The sequence below is a fragment of the Dioscorea cayenensis genome, chromosome 5 (genome assembly GCF_009730915.1).
Source record: "Dioscorea cayenensis subsp. rotundata cultivar TDr96_F1 chromosome 5, TDr96_F1_v2_PseudoChromosome.rev07_lg8_w22 25.fasta, whole genome shotgun sequence".
NCBI classification, from domain to species: Eukaryota; Viridiplantae; Streptophyta; class Magnoliopsida; order Dioscoreales; family Dioscoreaceae; genus Dioscorea; species Dioscorea cayenensis.
In genome coordinates, this window is record NC_052475.1 from 30,349,027 (window position 1) to 30,363,520 (window position 14,494).

Here is a 14,494-nt window from a genome sequence, read left to right on the forward strand (position 1 = left end):
TTTCAGTATTAGACATGTATAAATGCATTTGCATGCATTTTCTTTTAGCGATCATTCTTGTGTTCATTAGTATTTGGATTCCCCTGCTTGTATCTAGGTGGCGAAGCATCCTCCAAGGGAAGGAAACCGCTAATCGATGTCATGGCGTCTCACGCGAGGCAACATGTTACGTGAGTGGGTTATGTTGAGTGCACAATTCTAATTGAGTATCGAAAATATTTTATTTGTTTTTTTCGAAATGATTTCCATGGCTTTTATCATGTTTTTCAAATCACTGGCTATAGGAGAAAAAGAAAGTGTAGATGACTACTAGAGACTATGGTTTTATTTAAAATGACTTGTGGTTTTACTCTCCGAAAAAAATCATGAGAAAGCTTGTTAATGTTGTACTTGCGTTAGTTGAGATTGAACTTGAGGATATACATGCTTGGTGGATGAATGGAAATTGCTGATTATTACAACAAGTTCATGGAGCTTATGGGTTATAAGTAAAAATTGATTATGTATGTTCAATGGATGATTTAATCTCCCTAATGATGCATAATTTCGAAGTTTTTGAGGCATGATGTGATAAACATGGTACATGGAACTCGATGAAGTCTTGAATGCTAAGGTATATGACTACACTAGTATATTGGAATTGGAATAACTTGTGGAACCTTATATATGATTTTTGGCTAGTCGGTGAGATTTATGCTAATATATTCTTTTGTAATATCCGAGAACCATGGGTGACATAATTACACTTATGTAGTAGGATTCTCACAAATTGATGAGGTTTGTTCTTGTGAGCATAGTGTAGGGTGCTTAATTGTAGTTTGATCATATCGGGATATACATATGTATATATATATATATATATCGGGTGGATGCCAATGATTATGATTATTATTCTAAATGGAATTTATTTAGAAGGTTGATGATGAATAGCTTGAGCTATATATGTGACAAGTGTTGAATTGCAAAAGACCCGAATATTCCCCGTGAATTTTTTTAATAATAGTTTGATTTAATACATCCTTAGAGGAGATAGTCAACTTGTGAGTATTTTTGACAATGAAATTATTATAGATGAAGTAAATATTAATGTTGAGGTAGTGGCACTATGATAAGGATCTAAGACATTGTTGAGTATAAGAGAGGCTCGAATAGTAAAGGCTTGTGAAAAGTAAATACCTAATGATGTGTAAAAGTAGGATTTAATCAATGTATATTGGTAGGTGTAAATATATGTGATGAGATGAACATATTTTTCATGACTTGTAAAAGTATTTAGAGGTTGTGATAGACTAGACCTTGGGGATTAATCTTGTATTTGGAGGAAAAACTTAGTGAGTCAAGAAAGAGAAAGCTAGAATGATCCTAAGTAACTTGAGGTTTAACTAGAACAAAAAGCTATGCTTGTTTTGATGCCTTTTTATTGTATTTCAAAAACTTAATGTTTCTTTTTCTACATCGTTGGCATCAACTTTTAGAAATGGTTTGTAAAAACCTTTCACTTGTATAAAGCATGCTTTTTGATATTTATGGTTATGAAAAACAAAAAGGGTTTTTATTTTCGAATGGCATGTTCTTCTAGATTGTGGATATTATAATGCGTTTAATATTGACTGGTTTTTATTGTCTAAAAGCAATGCTTCGAGCTTCGCATATTATTGTGTTATTCTTGGCATTTGGACGAAATGTTTTTGAATGTATTGCACATCGGGATTGGAATACTTTTTGAAAGTTTACATGCATTACTATGCTTTGGCTTTGGATTTGTGGAAATAATGTTTATTCCGATATGTGAATGCTTGTCACGAATAAGGACCTTGTGACATGAGTGATTGATTGTATTATTGCTACTGCTATATGTTGGTTTGGATGGTGACGGGCTAAGGCCCGACTCTGCGATAGTGGGTCCCAGCGGGCCGACCTTTAGAGGTGGCGTTGTGGACACAGGGTGTTGATTTGTCCGGGATCGGTGGGAGCGTAGAGCCACGATTGGATGATACATCGGGATCCCGGGGTCACCACACGGGACCGGTGGGCCAACGTCAAGGGTGCGAAGACCTTGACGGCTCTCAACTTAGTCGTGACGGCGGCTAAAGTTAGAGAGAGTGTTTTTAGGCCATTGTTTATTTGATCGAGATGAAATTTCAATATTTGAGGAAAATTTTATTTTCTTGCAATTGGTATATTCGAAGTGTGATCTTTCACATAACATGTTTGATATCTTAATGCTTTTCGAACATGTATCATGCAGAATTGAGGATTTGTGATTATCGAGGATTTTATTTATTTAAGTTGGTTCTTCTACTTATTTTGGGAAATTATATCCAAGCATTTGTTTTTATACATGTTGATGTTTTTGTCTATACTCGTGAGAATTTATGTTTTTGGTTTCTAAATACCAAGGTTTCATATCCCTGTATTTTTCATTATGTTGCAAATGTGAACGTTCCAGTTCATTTATGTTATTGTAGAATGTGTTTATTGGAATTTCCTCGATTTGTTTTGATATTACATTAGATTTGTGCTAACCCATTCACCGAGTGACTATGGTTACTCACTCCCCTCCTCTCTTCGGGTTTTTAGTGGTTTTGGTCGTCATAGCGAGGCGAAGTGCTTGGCAATTTGTATCCCGAGTCGAGGTTGTTTGTTTACTCTTAATCGGGTTGCATTGTATGAGTGCGAGTGGATCCACTAGTGTTATTAACTCCGTAAATGTGATTTGTATATCTTTCACTTTTTACTATTGATTTTTTTCGGTGAAAGTTTTTGTTTTTGGTACCTTTTATTATTGCGGTGTTGTTTAGCAGGAGTTTGTGAGCCTTGCGATGACTCGAGGGTTGAGTGGTGTGTGTCCCTCCTCGGGATCGTCGCGGCGGTTGTCACGTGGCGGGCCCGCGGGTCGGGGACGTGACACCGAGTGCTCACATGGCGCCCTGGCCTCCCACTGTTCCACCGGGGGCTCAGTGCACGTCCCTGGGGTCTCTAGTGGGTTCGCCCCGCTCTTTTTCCCAAAAATGAGGGAAATTTTCTAATTTAGGTTAGACATGACTGTAAAAGCTTATATTATAATGTATATATATATATATATATATCTAGTTGTAAAGGCTTGTGGTTATAGTGAAGATATCAAGCCAAGCTCACCACTAATCCTAATGGAGTGCTATCTTCAATAACTGGAGACCACATCTAAATACCATTTTAGATAGAGCTTGGTCCTACTGCTTAGATTTTGATCTTGCAACAACTAGAAAATTTAGGGAGTTCTCTAAACCCAGAACCACTTACCCTATCATCACTGTCCACACTGATGCCTCCTGGATCAGAACTTCTCATGAGTGTAGATTAGGGTATGTTATCATCTCTAACTTCAACAAAATTTTGATTGCAGGAGTCAGTGGTGGCAGTGTCGACTCTCCAATCCTTTGCTGAGATGGAGGCCATCATTCAAGCTCTAAGCCTTTGCATCTCCAATGGATGGCTTCCTACCAGACTTCTCTGTGACTTCCCAGGAATAACTCAAATGATTAATAACTTTCAAAAACTAGTTGCTTGGCTCTTTAAGCTGAAACTCCAACAGATGCAAGACGGTCTTAATCACTTCCCCCACCTCTCGTTCGAGCTTATTGACCGTGATTCAAACACTCTTGCAGACTCTCTTACTGATTTCGGTCTTCTAAACCCTCATTTTTCTCTGTTTTCACAAGGACGCAACCGCCCTCACTGGCTTGAAAACTTGTGCTCGCAGATGTAGCTTTCTTTTTTTAACTCCTTTTTCTTATTTTATATCTTTTTTAGCTTCAGCTTTTTGGAAAAAAAAAAGACAAACTAATGGAGTGCTGAGCTCTGACCCATCAATATGGCCCATGGGCATTTTCACATAATTTAGAAGATTAGGTTGCACCTAAAGAGCAATAGAGTTAGGCCTTGATTGATACGCATAAATCCAATTATATATAATTTATGATAAATAATTTTTTATTTTAAAAATATTATAAATATTATTATAATTAAATATTAAAATTAAATATCTCATTTTAATTATTACTAGTTATAATTATTTTAATTAATTATTTAAATAATTGATTTTTATATACTTAAATCTCAATAAGAGAAAGTGTTACCACACTTTAATTATTATAATTCATAATTTTAATCAATAACTTTTATTTAACAAAATATATACAAACGAAAAGTAAAATTTAATTTAATTAAATCTTCTTTAGGGTAAAAATATCATTTTACTTTTATTATTATAATTATATATATATATAATATTTTTTTTTATTTTAATTATTATTTAATTTAATTATTATAGTTAATTATTTATTTTATAAGTTTTTATTTAATTAAATATTCAAAGTAGAAAAAGCGTCATTTTAAAAGTCATTCTATTCATTCCTTCCTAAACAATGCCATTCTCCCCAAATTTGGTCATATACATATGCCTTTACAGAATTACTATTCATTACTTACACATTTCATTCCTAACAGCTATGTAGTCAAACATGGGTATAAATTATTATTGATAATAATTCACATTCAATAGTATTTATTACCTCTATCTAAGCACACCCTAAAAAACCATTCTCTCCTAATAACAATAACATGTGCATTTGCAATGATGGCATGTTGGACAGGAAGCATTGCTGTTCACTCGCCATCAAATAAACATGATGACTGTTGATAACGAACATGTGTGTGATAAAATAAATAAGAATGCTAATCACCTCTTGATCTAATAATATAACACTTTTTTTTTTTTATAGAACATTCATGTTTTCCTGAGGGGTAGATTTAAAACCTCAGCTCACCCAAAGTGAGAGCACATGTATGTTGAGGGATGAATTCCACATTGGTGCATGTCTTGATGTAATTTGTTCACATTTGTTGGGCAAAAAACATAGCTAGTCACTGAAAATCAAATAAATCATGACTTTATTGATGAATGTGTGTGATAAAATAATTAGGAATGATCACAAACCCGGTGAAGGAAAAATTGAGACATAATAAACATAAATGTTCTAATTAATTAATAAAGTAATTATGATGTGAAATTGAGTAATCTGTATCAATTTTATCTCTAATGAGCTCTAACAAGCATTCCATATGAATGGAAATGGTTGATAAAAAAAGTTTTTATATTTCCACAATTAATATTTTCATATAGGATCACGTTTTAAATTACTCAAAACAGTTTAAAAATTTATAAAGGTATATGTGACAACTTTTTAGTTTTTGAATAAGATTAAGAAAGACAACAAAGTTCCCACTTCTAACTCTCTCGAACTCCAAACCCACATTGGGCCCAATTTGTCAGCCAGCGGCCCATTGATAATATGATAACATTGGGCCCAATTTATCAGACTAGGTCAGATCATTTTCTCAAAACTTTATCGCAATACACAGACACATACATGCACAGATACCTACCTACCTATTTATGTACATATGTGCATACATAGTTGGATGGAAAAACTAAATTATTATTTGTAATAAATCTCTCTTACATAAAATCTAGGTAGTGATAACAAACTATGAAACTTTTAATAAGATAATATACAGTATTCTAACCTAACAAATTTGTAATTTTAGTCCAATAGTATACTTAGGTGTTTTTTTATTTTTATTTTTTTTGGAGAAAAAGTTTATAAACCACAAACTTAAATCAATGGTATACTTGGTCCACTTTGGTATGAGGATAAAATATGATTTAGACAAATATAGGAGTTATTTAAATCACTTTTGCTTCTTCAGGGCATAATTTAATTTGGAATATGATTTTTGTTTGACCAAGATCCTTCTCACAAAATTTATTTCAGTTTGAATATATATATGCAGCATTACTGATTATTCTAAAATAAATCACAAGACAGAGGCCTAGTCCGGAATAAGCCTTTCTGCCAAACCTAATCATCATATTTTTAAAACATTAGTATTATTATTGTAGTTACTTGTTGAAATTTTCTATTGGTTTAAATTGGAGCACAAAATTATTGCTATGTTGAATGAAATATCATGAGTAGCATTTATGCCTAATTCAAAGCTCACCATGTTTGATTGAAGACCATTCAGTTTCATGCATGAATGAGTGTAAAAGCAGTAAAAGAAGAAGAAGAAGAAGAACAAGAAGAGAATCAAAGAAGACATGAACTCCATTTCCATTGGTGGCAGGATCATTTTTCAAATGTGTGCCATATATAATGTAATGGAAGGTTGGTGGGCATGCAACACAGGGGCACATGTAGTGCCATGTGAAAAGAAGATGGAACAACATATGATTCACCTTCAAACACCAATTTCTTATACAATACTTTCTATCTTTCCTTCCTGTTCTTCTGCCGAGGACCCCGGCCGGAAAATCTATTAACAACACGTAGCAATGCAGGACCATTCTATGACAGCTTTCTTAAATATTTGCTCCATTGCCACCCATCTCAATCTCAAACCAGCATGTGAGTCTCTTGTACTCTTTATCGACGACATGTATGAACTATCAAGGCAAGACTCTTATGTATGTATATTTTTTTTTATTACCCAAGATTCTCTTTCAAACATGTATATACAATGCAGCAAATCTAGAATGCTTATGCTTTGAATATTAAGTTTCAAAGTTTGAAGGTTTCTTTCTTTTTTTTTTTTTCTTTGTGTGGAAAATTTATCACAAGTTTAGGCAGGCCAATGATGGAATGAAATGGAGTGGACACTGAAGTGGAATCCAACTCCATTCCCAACCAATGGAGATTCCTTTACACCTAGTGGGTGTTCCCTTCCATTGGCCTACCTAAAAGGATATCCCCCAATGGCCATCAATAAATAAATAAAGGCTTTGCTAATGGTGAGATTCCAGTTCTCTTTTCTTGTGGAGCTGATTGAGATCCAAGGAACTACACAATTATGTTCTAAGTTTTCATTAAAATAATAACAATAATAACAACAGTAATACATACATGAATAAATAAACAAATAAATAAATAATAGTTCTGGTGGTTTGGTTTTAGTTGAACAATTGAGTTGAGATCTCAAGAACATTGCTATTAATCTAAGGACAGTGAGGTCTGTGGGGATGGGGGGAGCAAAGAGGGTGAAGCTCTTAACTTTTGTGTAGAAAATAGAAATGGAATCAGGTTGGTCATTGGTGGATGTGAGTGTGACTTGATTGTGATCATTAATTAATATCTGAGTTTAATATTTCATCAATGTTTTTAATTAAGAGATAAATATCTCTATCTGATAGTGTTTCTTGGTGAAGTTGGTGAAAGGAAAAGCTCAATCATCAATCATATGATTAGATAAACTACTAATCCTTCCAGCAAAAGGGTTTTAAAGTGCCACTACAGATGTTTTCTTATCTTTTCTTTCATTTTTTTCTGCAGAAATTCAGAAAGTTACTTTGTCTGAGAAAAATTTCTGCAGATATAAGTTGAAACATTGTATCATTCAATCAAGAGTCAATTAGAGGAAGTAAATAACTTTTACAAAAGCGGGAATAAACAAATAAATAAATTTATAAAGTGACTTTTGTTTCAGAAATTTGTGTGGCAAAACAGAAACAATGTAATATTCAATCACAGAGTGAATTGGAGCAAGTAAATACACTTGATTGGATAGAAAAAAAACATAACAAAAAATTGTTATTCTTCTTTTTTGATTTTACATAGAAGGTGATTAATTACAAGAGTGAGCAAGTTCTAAAGGAGCAAGGAAGCTAGTGTTTTTGAAAGCATCCAAAGCTCATGAGAGGACCCCCAAAAAAGGGTAGAAGAAAAACAAAGATTAGAGCAAAGTACAAAAGGCTCCATCTTTGTGGGATTTCCTTCCTAATCAAGAGAGAATAGATAGCCATATAATGATCCATTCCCCCTCACAAACTTCATCAGATATCAAGGATTGGAGGTTCGGATACTTCCTACACTCCTCGACCGAGCTTTAAGTGAGGCGCGCTTCCAATCGACAAGGCGATGCAAAAAGTCCATCACCTAAACAAACAAATCAAGGAATCAAAATTTTAGCAACTTGGCACTTGCTAACAATATTAGTGATAGTTACATAGAAGGTGGTATTATCATGTGGTCCTTTTGCAATGAAGTTGATGATAATAATATCACAAAAGCAATTGAACCAAATGGCAGAGCAGTTGTTATCAAGACTTGCCTCAGAGGGCTCTTCGAGAGAATAGGAGGCATTTGTCTCCTTTGGGATCTTTGAGACAAGAATACCAAAACCTTGTCCTCTTTCTCTTAACACCTAAAACAACACAAAATACGATATGATGGATAAAATTAGAGGGGGGGTTTTATACATCATTATACTTTCTCTGTGAAACTACGAAGAAACTAGATAGTTATTATACCTTGAATGCATCTTCATCTGTGCGATCATCGCCTATATAGACTGGCAATACGTTGTTGCAGTTGGCAAATCCTACACAAATATATATCGATAAACAAATAAGTATCAAATCGAAAATTCACTTGTGCAACGTAAATTAATTAATATATAGTCTAATAAGCTGATCATGCAATGACTCTGCTCACCTAGAGACTCTAGCAAGAACTCCAGGGCCTTCCCCTTGTCCCATTTAATAGTAGGGCGGATTTCCAACACCTGTTGGTCAAGAAGCAGAGATCCTCACTCAAAAAACTCATATACAAGAAAGAGAAGAAAATTCATTAAAGACAATGAACTGAAGAAAATTCATTGAAGACAATGAACTTGGCCACTGTCTCACCTTTCTTCCTTGAGTTATCCGCAACTTGGGGTACTCTTTGATCACTGCCTTCACTTGTTCAGCCAATGGCACCCATTTCTGAGGAGCAGTTAACAAAGAATAAGGATTGGTGATACTTAACAGAATAGATTACAGGGTTTCAAAAGATCTCTGTTTCTTTACCTGCTCCTCCACACAACGGTAGTGAACAGAGACACAAAACTTATTGTTTTCCACTTTGGCTCCAGGTATAGATTTGGTTTTCTCCAGCAATGCTTTATAAATCTATAACCCGGATAAAGATCAAAACTTTAATATTAATTCCGTAAAGGAAGAGTCTCAAAATAAGCCAAAGCTAAGATTGAAGGAGACCAAACAAACCTCATCTATCATTGGGAGGAACTCACTAGCTGGTTGAAAGAGAACTGCTTTGGCCTAGCGACCACAAGAAGGAATAGAAGGATAAGTAGATGAAAAAACAGATATATATATATATATATTAAAAAAATAAAAATAAATTGAATGAAGTGAGGTTGATGTTCTGAGAAGAAAACCAACCTTAGCTTTGGTATAGCGTGGTCCTTTGACAGGACCTTTGATGTCCATGCCATGGCTTCCGGCATAGTATAACTCAGCTAATCTCACAAAGTCATACACCTAAGTAAAGATCAAACAAACTATAAGAAAACATCCCATTTTCACAGCATAAGAACAGCAAGCAAATGCTAATGTACCTTGTCACGGCACCGTCCACTCACAATCGCTGTAGGGAAGTACCTAGCAACGTTCCTCACTGCTGCTCTCATCTGCAACATAAACACACAAAGCACTGATCTTTAGCACTCATACAATCAAAGCCATGGAAAAGCAAAAACTAAAAGCTAACACAAAGTTCAGAGAACACACAGCGTCAGACATGAAAGCACGGTCAGGATCATCAACGATGGGGGAAAGAGTCCCATCATAGTCCAAGAACATCACTATCTGTTTCCCCTTAGATTGACTAATGATTTCATCAAAAACCTCAAGGGCGGAAGGATGTTTCACCTAATCAAGCAACACCCAAGACTCATCTCATTATTTCCAACCACACAAGCTCTAAAAATCCCAACTTTTTAATTAAAAAATTAAAAAAAAAAAAAATACTCACAATCCAAGAACTAGAGCTCTCAGTGGAAGGAAAGGCGGCGAGTGTGGCCGCAGCCTTGGCATGGGTAGGAGAAGATGCCTTCATGGACTCAACCCAAGCGTTGATCCTTCCCCCAAGCTCCAGTTGTGTCAGCAGCATCCTGCCTATGCCAAAGCCTCCAGCGGCTCCGCCTCCACTGGCTCTTGGCGGTGGGTAAGGGAAAAGCGGTGCTGAACCATGCGGCGCTGCCACCGCTATGGCCACCGCCTCCGGCACCACCACATTCTTCTTCGTCATCTCCACTCCTCCACAATCCAAACACGAAGAAGAGCAAGTAGAAAAGAAGAGGAATGGATGCCAAACAGCAGAAGAAGAAGAAGAAGAAGAAGAAGAAGTAAACGCGAAACAGAGAAGCACTCTGTTTTGGTTTGCGATGGAGTCGATGAGGAATGAAACAACGCGGGGGACTTAAATAGAGTCTGGGTCGTTGGAAGGCAAGTGCGTGAAACGGAGGGGAAACGCGTGGGGCCCAGTGGGCCTGGGCTCTAAAGGGAAACGAGGCCCACCAGTGGAGGACACGTGCCGCCGTTTTCAACGTTTGGAGCATCAGCAACCTTTGCCAGCTCGGATGATTCCCATGTGTCATTAGATGGGCCGAACCACGTGGGCCCTTTACACGTGTCTCCACGTAAAAGGCCACCCACGGATTCGTCGCTTGGATTCTTAAAGAAAATTAAAACCGGTTTCGTTGGAGACGAGTGAGGCCCGTGAGGCCGTGACTGACTGATTCGGTGATTCCCTTCAGGAAGGGGAATCCGTTTCCCCCTTTCTTTTTGTTAAAATTTTAATTTTTCTTTTATTTCTTCAATTTTTCTTACCAATTAAATGTTTTTTTTTTCTCTCCCTATTTTATCATACATTATTATTAATAATTATTAATAATATATAATTTTATATTTAAAAAATAATCAAAATAACATACCAAACAAGTCAATTGTTGAATATTAGATATATGACCAAAAAAATAAGTCTCCAATGATAAACTAAGTAACCGAAACAATTATTTGTTGTAGAGAAATTTCATATCAAATGTTTTCTTTCTAATGTCTTTTTCGTGGGGTTTAAATTATTAAAAATAAGTTTTGAAAGGTGTTATACTTTTATATAAGGAATTAATAACGCCTCTTGGAATGGGATACCCTTTAATCAAACAAGTGGTTAGAAACTGCCCGGGAAGACTTAATTAAACAAGCTTCTGGTGATTAATTAGTTTAATTAAAGAGTGATGTGTTTTTTTTTTTTTGTTGGAAAGTGATGAGTTTCCTAGTTAATCAAACAAACCAGGATGACTAGGACTGGTGCATGCAGGTACACGACACCCAAAGGGAACTTGTGGAGAAACTTACCTTTGGTTAGGGTTTCTTGTGTTCTCATGGAGGACTTCAAAGTTTCAAACCCCTTTTAATTAGCAGATTCCTACCAACACTGTTGTACGTTAGTGTTTGTTTGATTGTATATTAAAAAGTTATAAACTACTAGTACTTTTTCTTCATTTACCTCAGCCTTCAGTGCATGAAGTCTATAATTGTTATTTTTTTATTATTTAAGTTAATTCTCTTTAGGGTAATTGGTTCAAAGAAACAGGACACCTGAGAACTGGTCTTTCATCTGAACTCAAAGTACTTGCATGCAGCCATCTGTTCTCCCATGCTTTGGCTCTGAATGGGTACATGCATGTGTCTTTTTTATTTCTTTTAATTGCACTGTAGAGGTATCATCTTCTTCTGTTGTTACTGTGACTTGTGAGAGATGTCTTGATGAAATGAAAGACAGTTGAAATGTGAAGAGATGGGACTTAAGGGAGGGGCTGCTCCTTTGCAAAGTCTATAGGACACATGGGGAAAGACAAGGGCTTCCACCTTTCTTTCTTGCTTTTTTTCCTGTGGCACCTTCTGGATTTCTTTTTCTTGTAGTTGGAGGTTGGTGGAGATACACTGTGACTTAGTTGTTGTATTTTGACTTTATAACTGATTTTTCTAAACATATTCAAAGCTTGTTTTTGTGTGTGTGATATATATGAACTTCAATAAGAGTTGCGTCTAATTAATTGCCAATTTAGTTGAAGATGAACAGAAATATCTTCTTATTTTTATTAATATATATATATATATTTCTTATAGTTATTTATTTATTTATATATATAGACAACCTTTCATACCACATCATATATTTTTTTTTTTATTAGAACAGAAGGCTGATGAATCATTCTTCACTTGTCTGCTATATATAAATGCATAATTAAGGTTATGATATATTAGATGAGATAATGAAGAGAGGACTATATAAACCTTTAAAAACTAACAAATCTTATTAAACTCATTCATTCATAAACCAACTTTAATAGATAGGCTAGGCTAACTTTTACATGCAACATTACATAAAACAAAATACAATGAGACATTTTCACTGAAATAATCAATTAAAACAATATGTCTTCAGTAAGATACAACATTTATATATTGATATATAGTCACAATATAGCACTAAAAGTAGTCTTTGAAATACCATGCGTTGATGATTGCCTTTCCATCACCTGAAAGGTTAGAAGAATAACTTGCTTGCAATGATCCTACAGAAGAAATAATTTGTGGAACCGTTCACGTGGACTTCCATATAGTTGTATATATGTATATATTTACTCAATGAAAACATTTTGCTTTTTAGTGTGCTTATAGTGCGAGTGTACTTGGAATAATATTAATCTCCACATTTGCTTTTTGGTTCATAGTGGTGATAGGCAATCTAGCAATCTCTGAAGTGCCTTTCTAATACTTTTTGTAGTTAGGGTTATAGCCTTCCTTAATAATATCATTCTATACAGCTCTTAAAGTGCAATTCCTTTAGATATCATCGATTCCCTATATATATATATATATATATTTGAGTTTCATGATTATAGCATTAACTATAACACCTTATTCCATTTTTGCATGTATCTCTTTAAACAAAAAAACTAATCTTAAAGGATAAAGTTGAAATTAAAAAAAAAAATTGAAATATAAAGCAATGCATTTACAATTTTATATACAATTTGGAGAATCAAATAAAAAAGTTGAAAAAGACTTTCATGAAAACAAAATGTTTGACCGTGAATAAGACCTACCCAAGAAGCAAAAGGGACATGCATATTCATTTTATTTGGTTTAAACAAATATTCAAAACATATACATATATATATAAATTACCTGCTTCCCTGACTTTTAGGCCTTTATGTAAGAATGAATTCAATTTATATGATATGCATCTTATGAGCCTTTCTAGAAACAGGATCATGAGAATCTTGGAAAATTAATTAATCTAATCCCCTTACCTTGCCATCATCGGAGTTGAGTAATACATATAATAAGAATACAACTTAATTAATTATTTAGTTCCTTCCAAATCAGGCACATTTGCATCATATCATAATACTTAATTACTTGTTTAATTTGTTTAGAAATCTTCTTCTGATACCAAGAGTTGCGCATTAATCATGCCTCTTCAGATCACATCTCTATCTACAATAATATATTCGTTAAAAAACATTGGATTCGACATGTTTGATTTGGACATAAGTTAAGACCCCATGGTTTTTAGAGATCACTAGCTCAAACTAAGAATTTCATTTTTAGTTACCTATGAAAATTAAAATAAAATGCATTTTTTACATAAATACTTTCATTAAATTAAAAAATTACTCTACATTCTTAGACGTACACACCTAGAGTTGACCTAGGTTGTTAAATATAAATACAATTTTTTTCTCAACAAGTTATGATTCAAAATATAAAAATTATGTTAATAATATATATATATATATAATTAATGAGAAACTTCACAAGAGTAGACTAGGAAATTTGGGTTTTAGAAGTACACATATTGTATTAAAAAAAAAAAACATATATAGATCTATATTTTGTTTGAGCTCTCACATGCGTGGGTTGTGGGTAGTCACACGTGAGTGGCCGACTGGATTCTTGAAAACAGATGGAGAGCTGCGTGCGTGGAGTGTCCGGAATAAGCTTAGCACTGATGGCTCAATCTTTATCATGATGTTTAATGGCATTATCATCCGTTGGATCATGATGTCCATCTCAAGGCAAACGGGACCATATTTTCCTGGTCCAATAATAGTGGGACACGGATTACATTCAAATGGGTCACAATCCAGTCCATCTCAACTGAATTAACTACCACTTTCATTCAATTTTGATTGGTCCTCCCTCTCCCACCACCTTCTATTTCTTTCTTTCTTTTTTTATTAAATTCCCATCTTTAATATAATTAATGACATGTCCAAATTTTACTTGTCAATTAAAATAGTCGTATTATATTTGTATATAAATTATTTTATTCAGAGTCATAAAAGTTGATTTTAAGAAATTGTGAATTCATTAGAAAGTTCATAAGTGACTAGTTGCATTGCTATGTTTGACTGGGAAATCTTCTATATATTTATTTATTAATGATGTTGTTTAGGGTTTACTAATGAAAAGTTCTGGAGAAAGTTAGGCTTGACTAGTAACACATAATTAAGAATCTAAGAAGTAGAGAAAGAAAAAGGCATGGTACTTTCATTTGAACTTGTAACCATTCATGTGAGATAGTATCCCATATCACAT

General features: G+C 34.4%; 1 protein-coding gene across 1 annotated transcript; it reads right to left on the bottom strand.

The window, feature by feature from the left end:
• Positions 1–7,597: 7,597 nt before the first annotated feature.
• Positions 7,598–10,261, bottom strand: LOC120262317 (probable trehalose-phosphate phosphatase 6). Its single transcript, XM_039270405.1, has 11 exons — positions 9,855–10,261; positions 9,611–9,751; positions 9,439–9,510; positions 9,263–9,361; positions 9,086–9,139; positions 8,888–8,989; positions 8,726–8,803; positions 8,532–8,601; positions 8,348–8,418; positions 8,149–8,241; positions 7,598–7,973 (listed from the first exon to the last, which is right to left on the bottom strand). Exons 1-11 carry the CDS (start codon positions 10,128–10,130, stop codon positions 7,878–7,880), a joined length of 1,152 nt encoding a protein of 383 aa, XP_039126339.1. The 5' UTR covers positions 10,131–10,261; the 3' UTR covers positions 7,598–7,877.
• Positions 10,262–14,494: the final 4,233 nt, after the last annotated feature.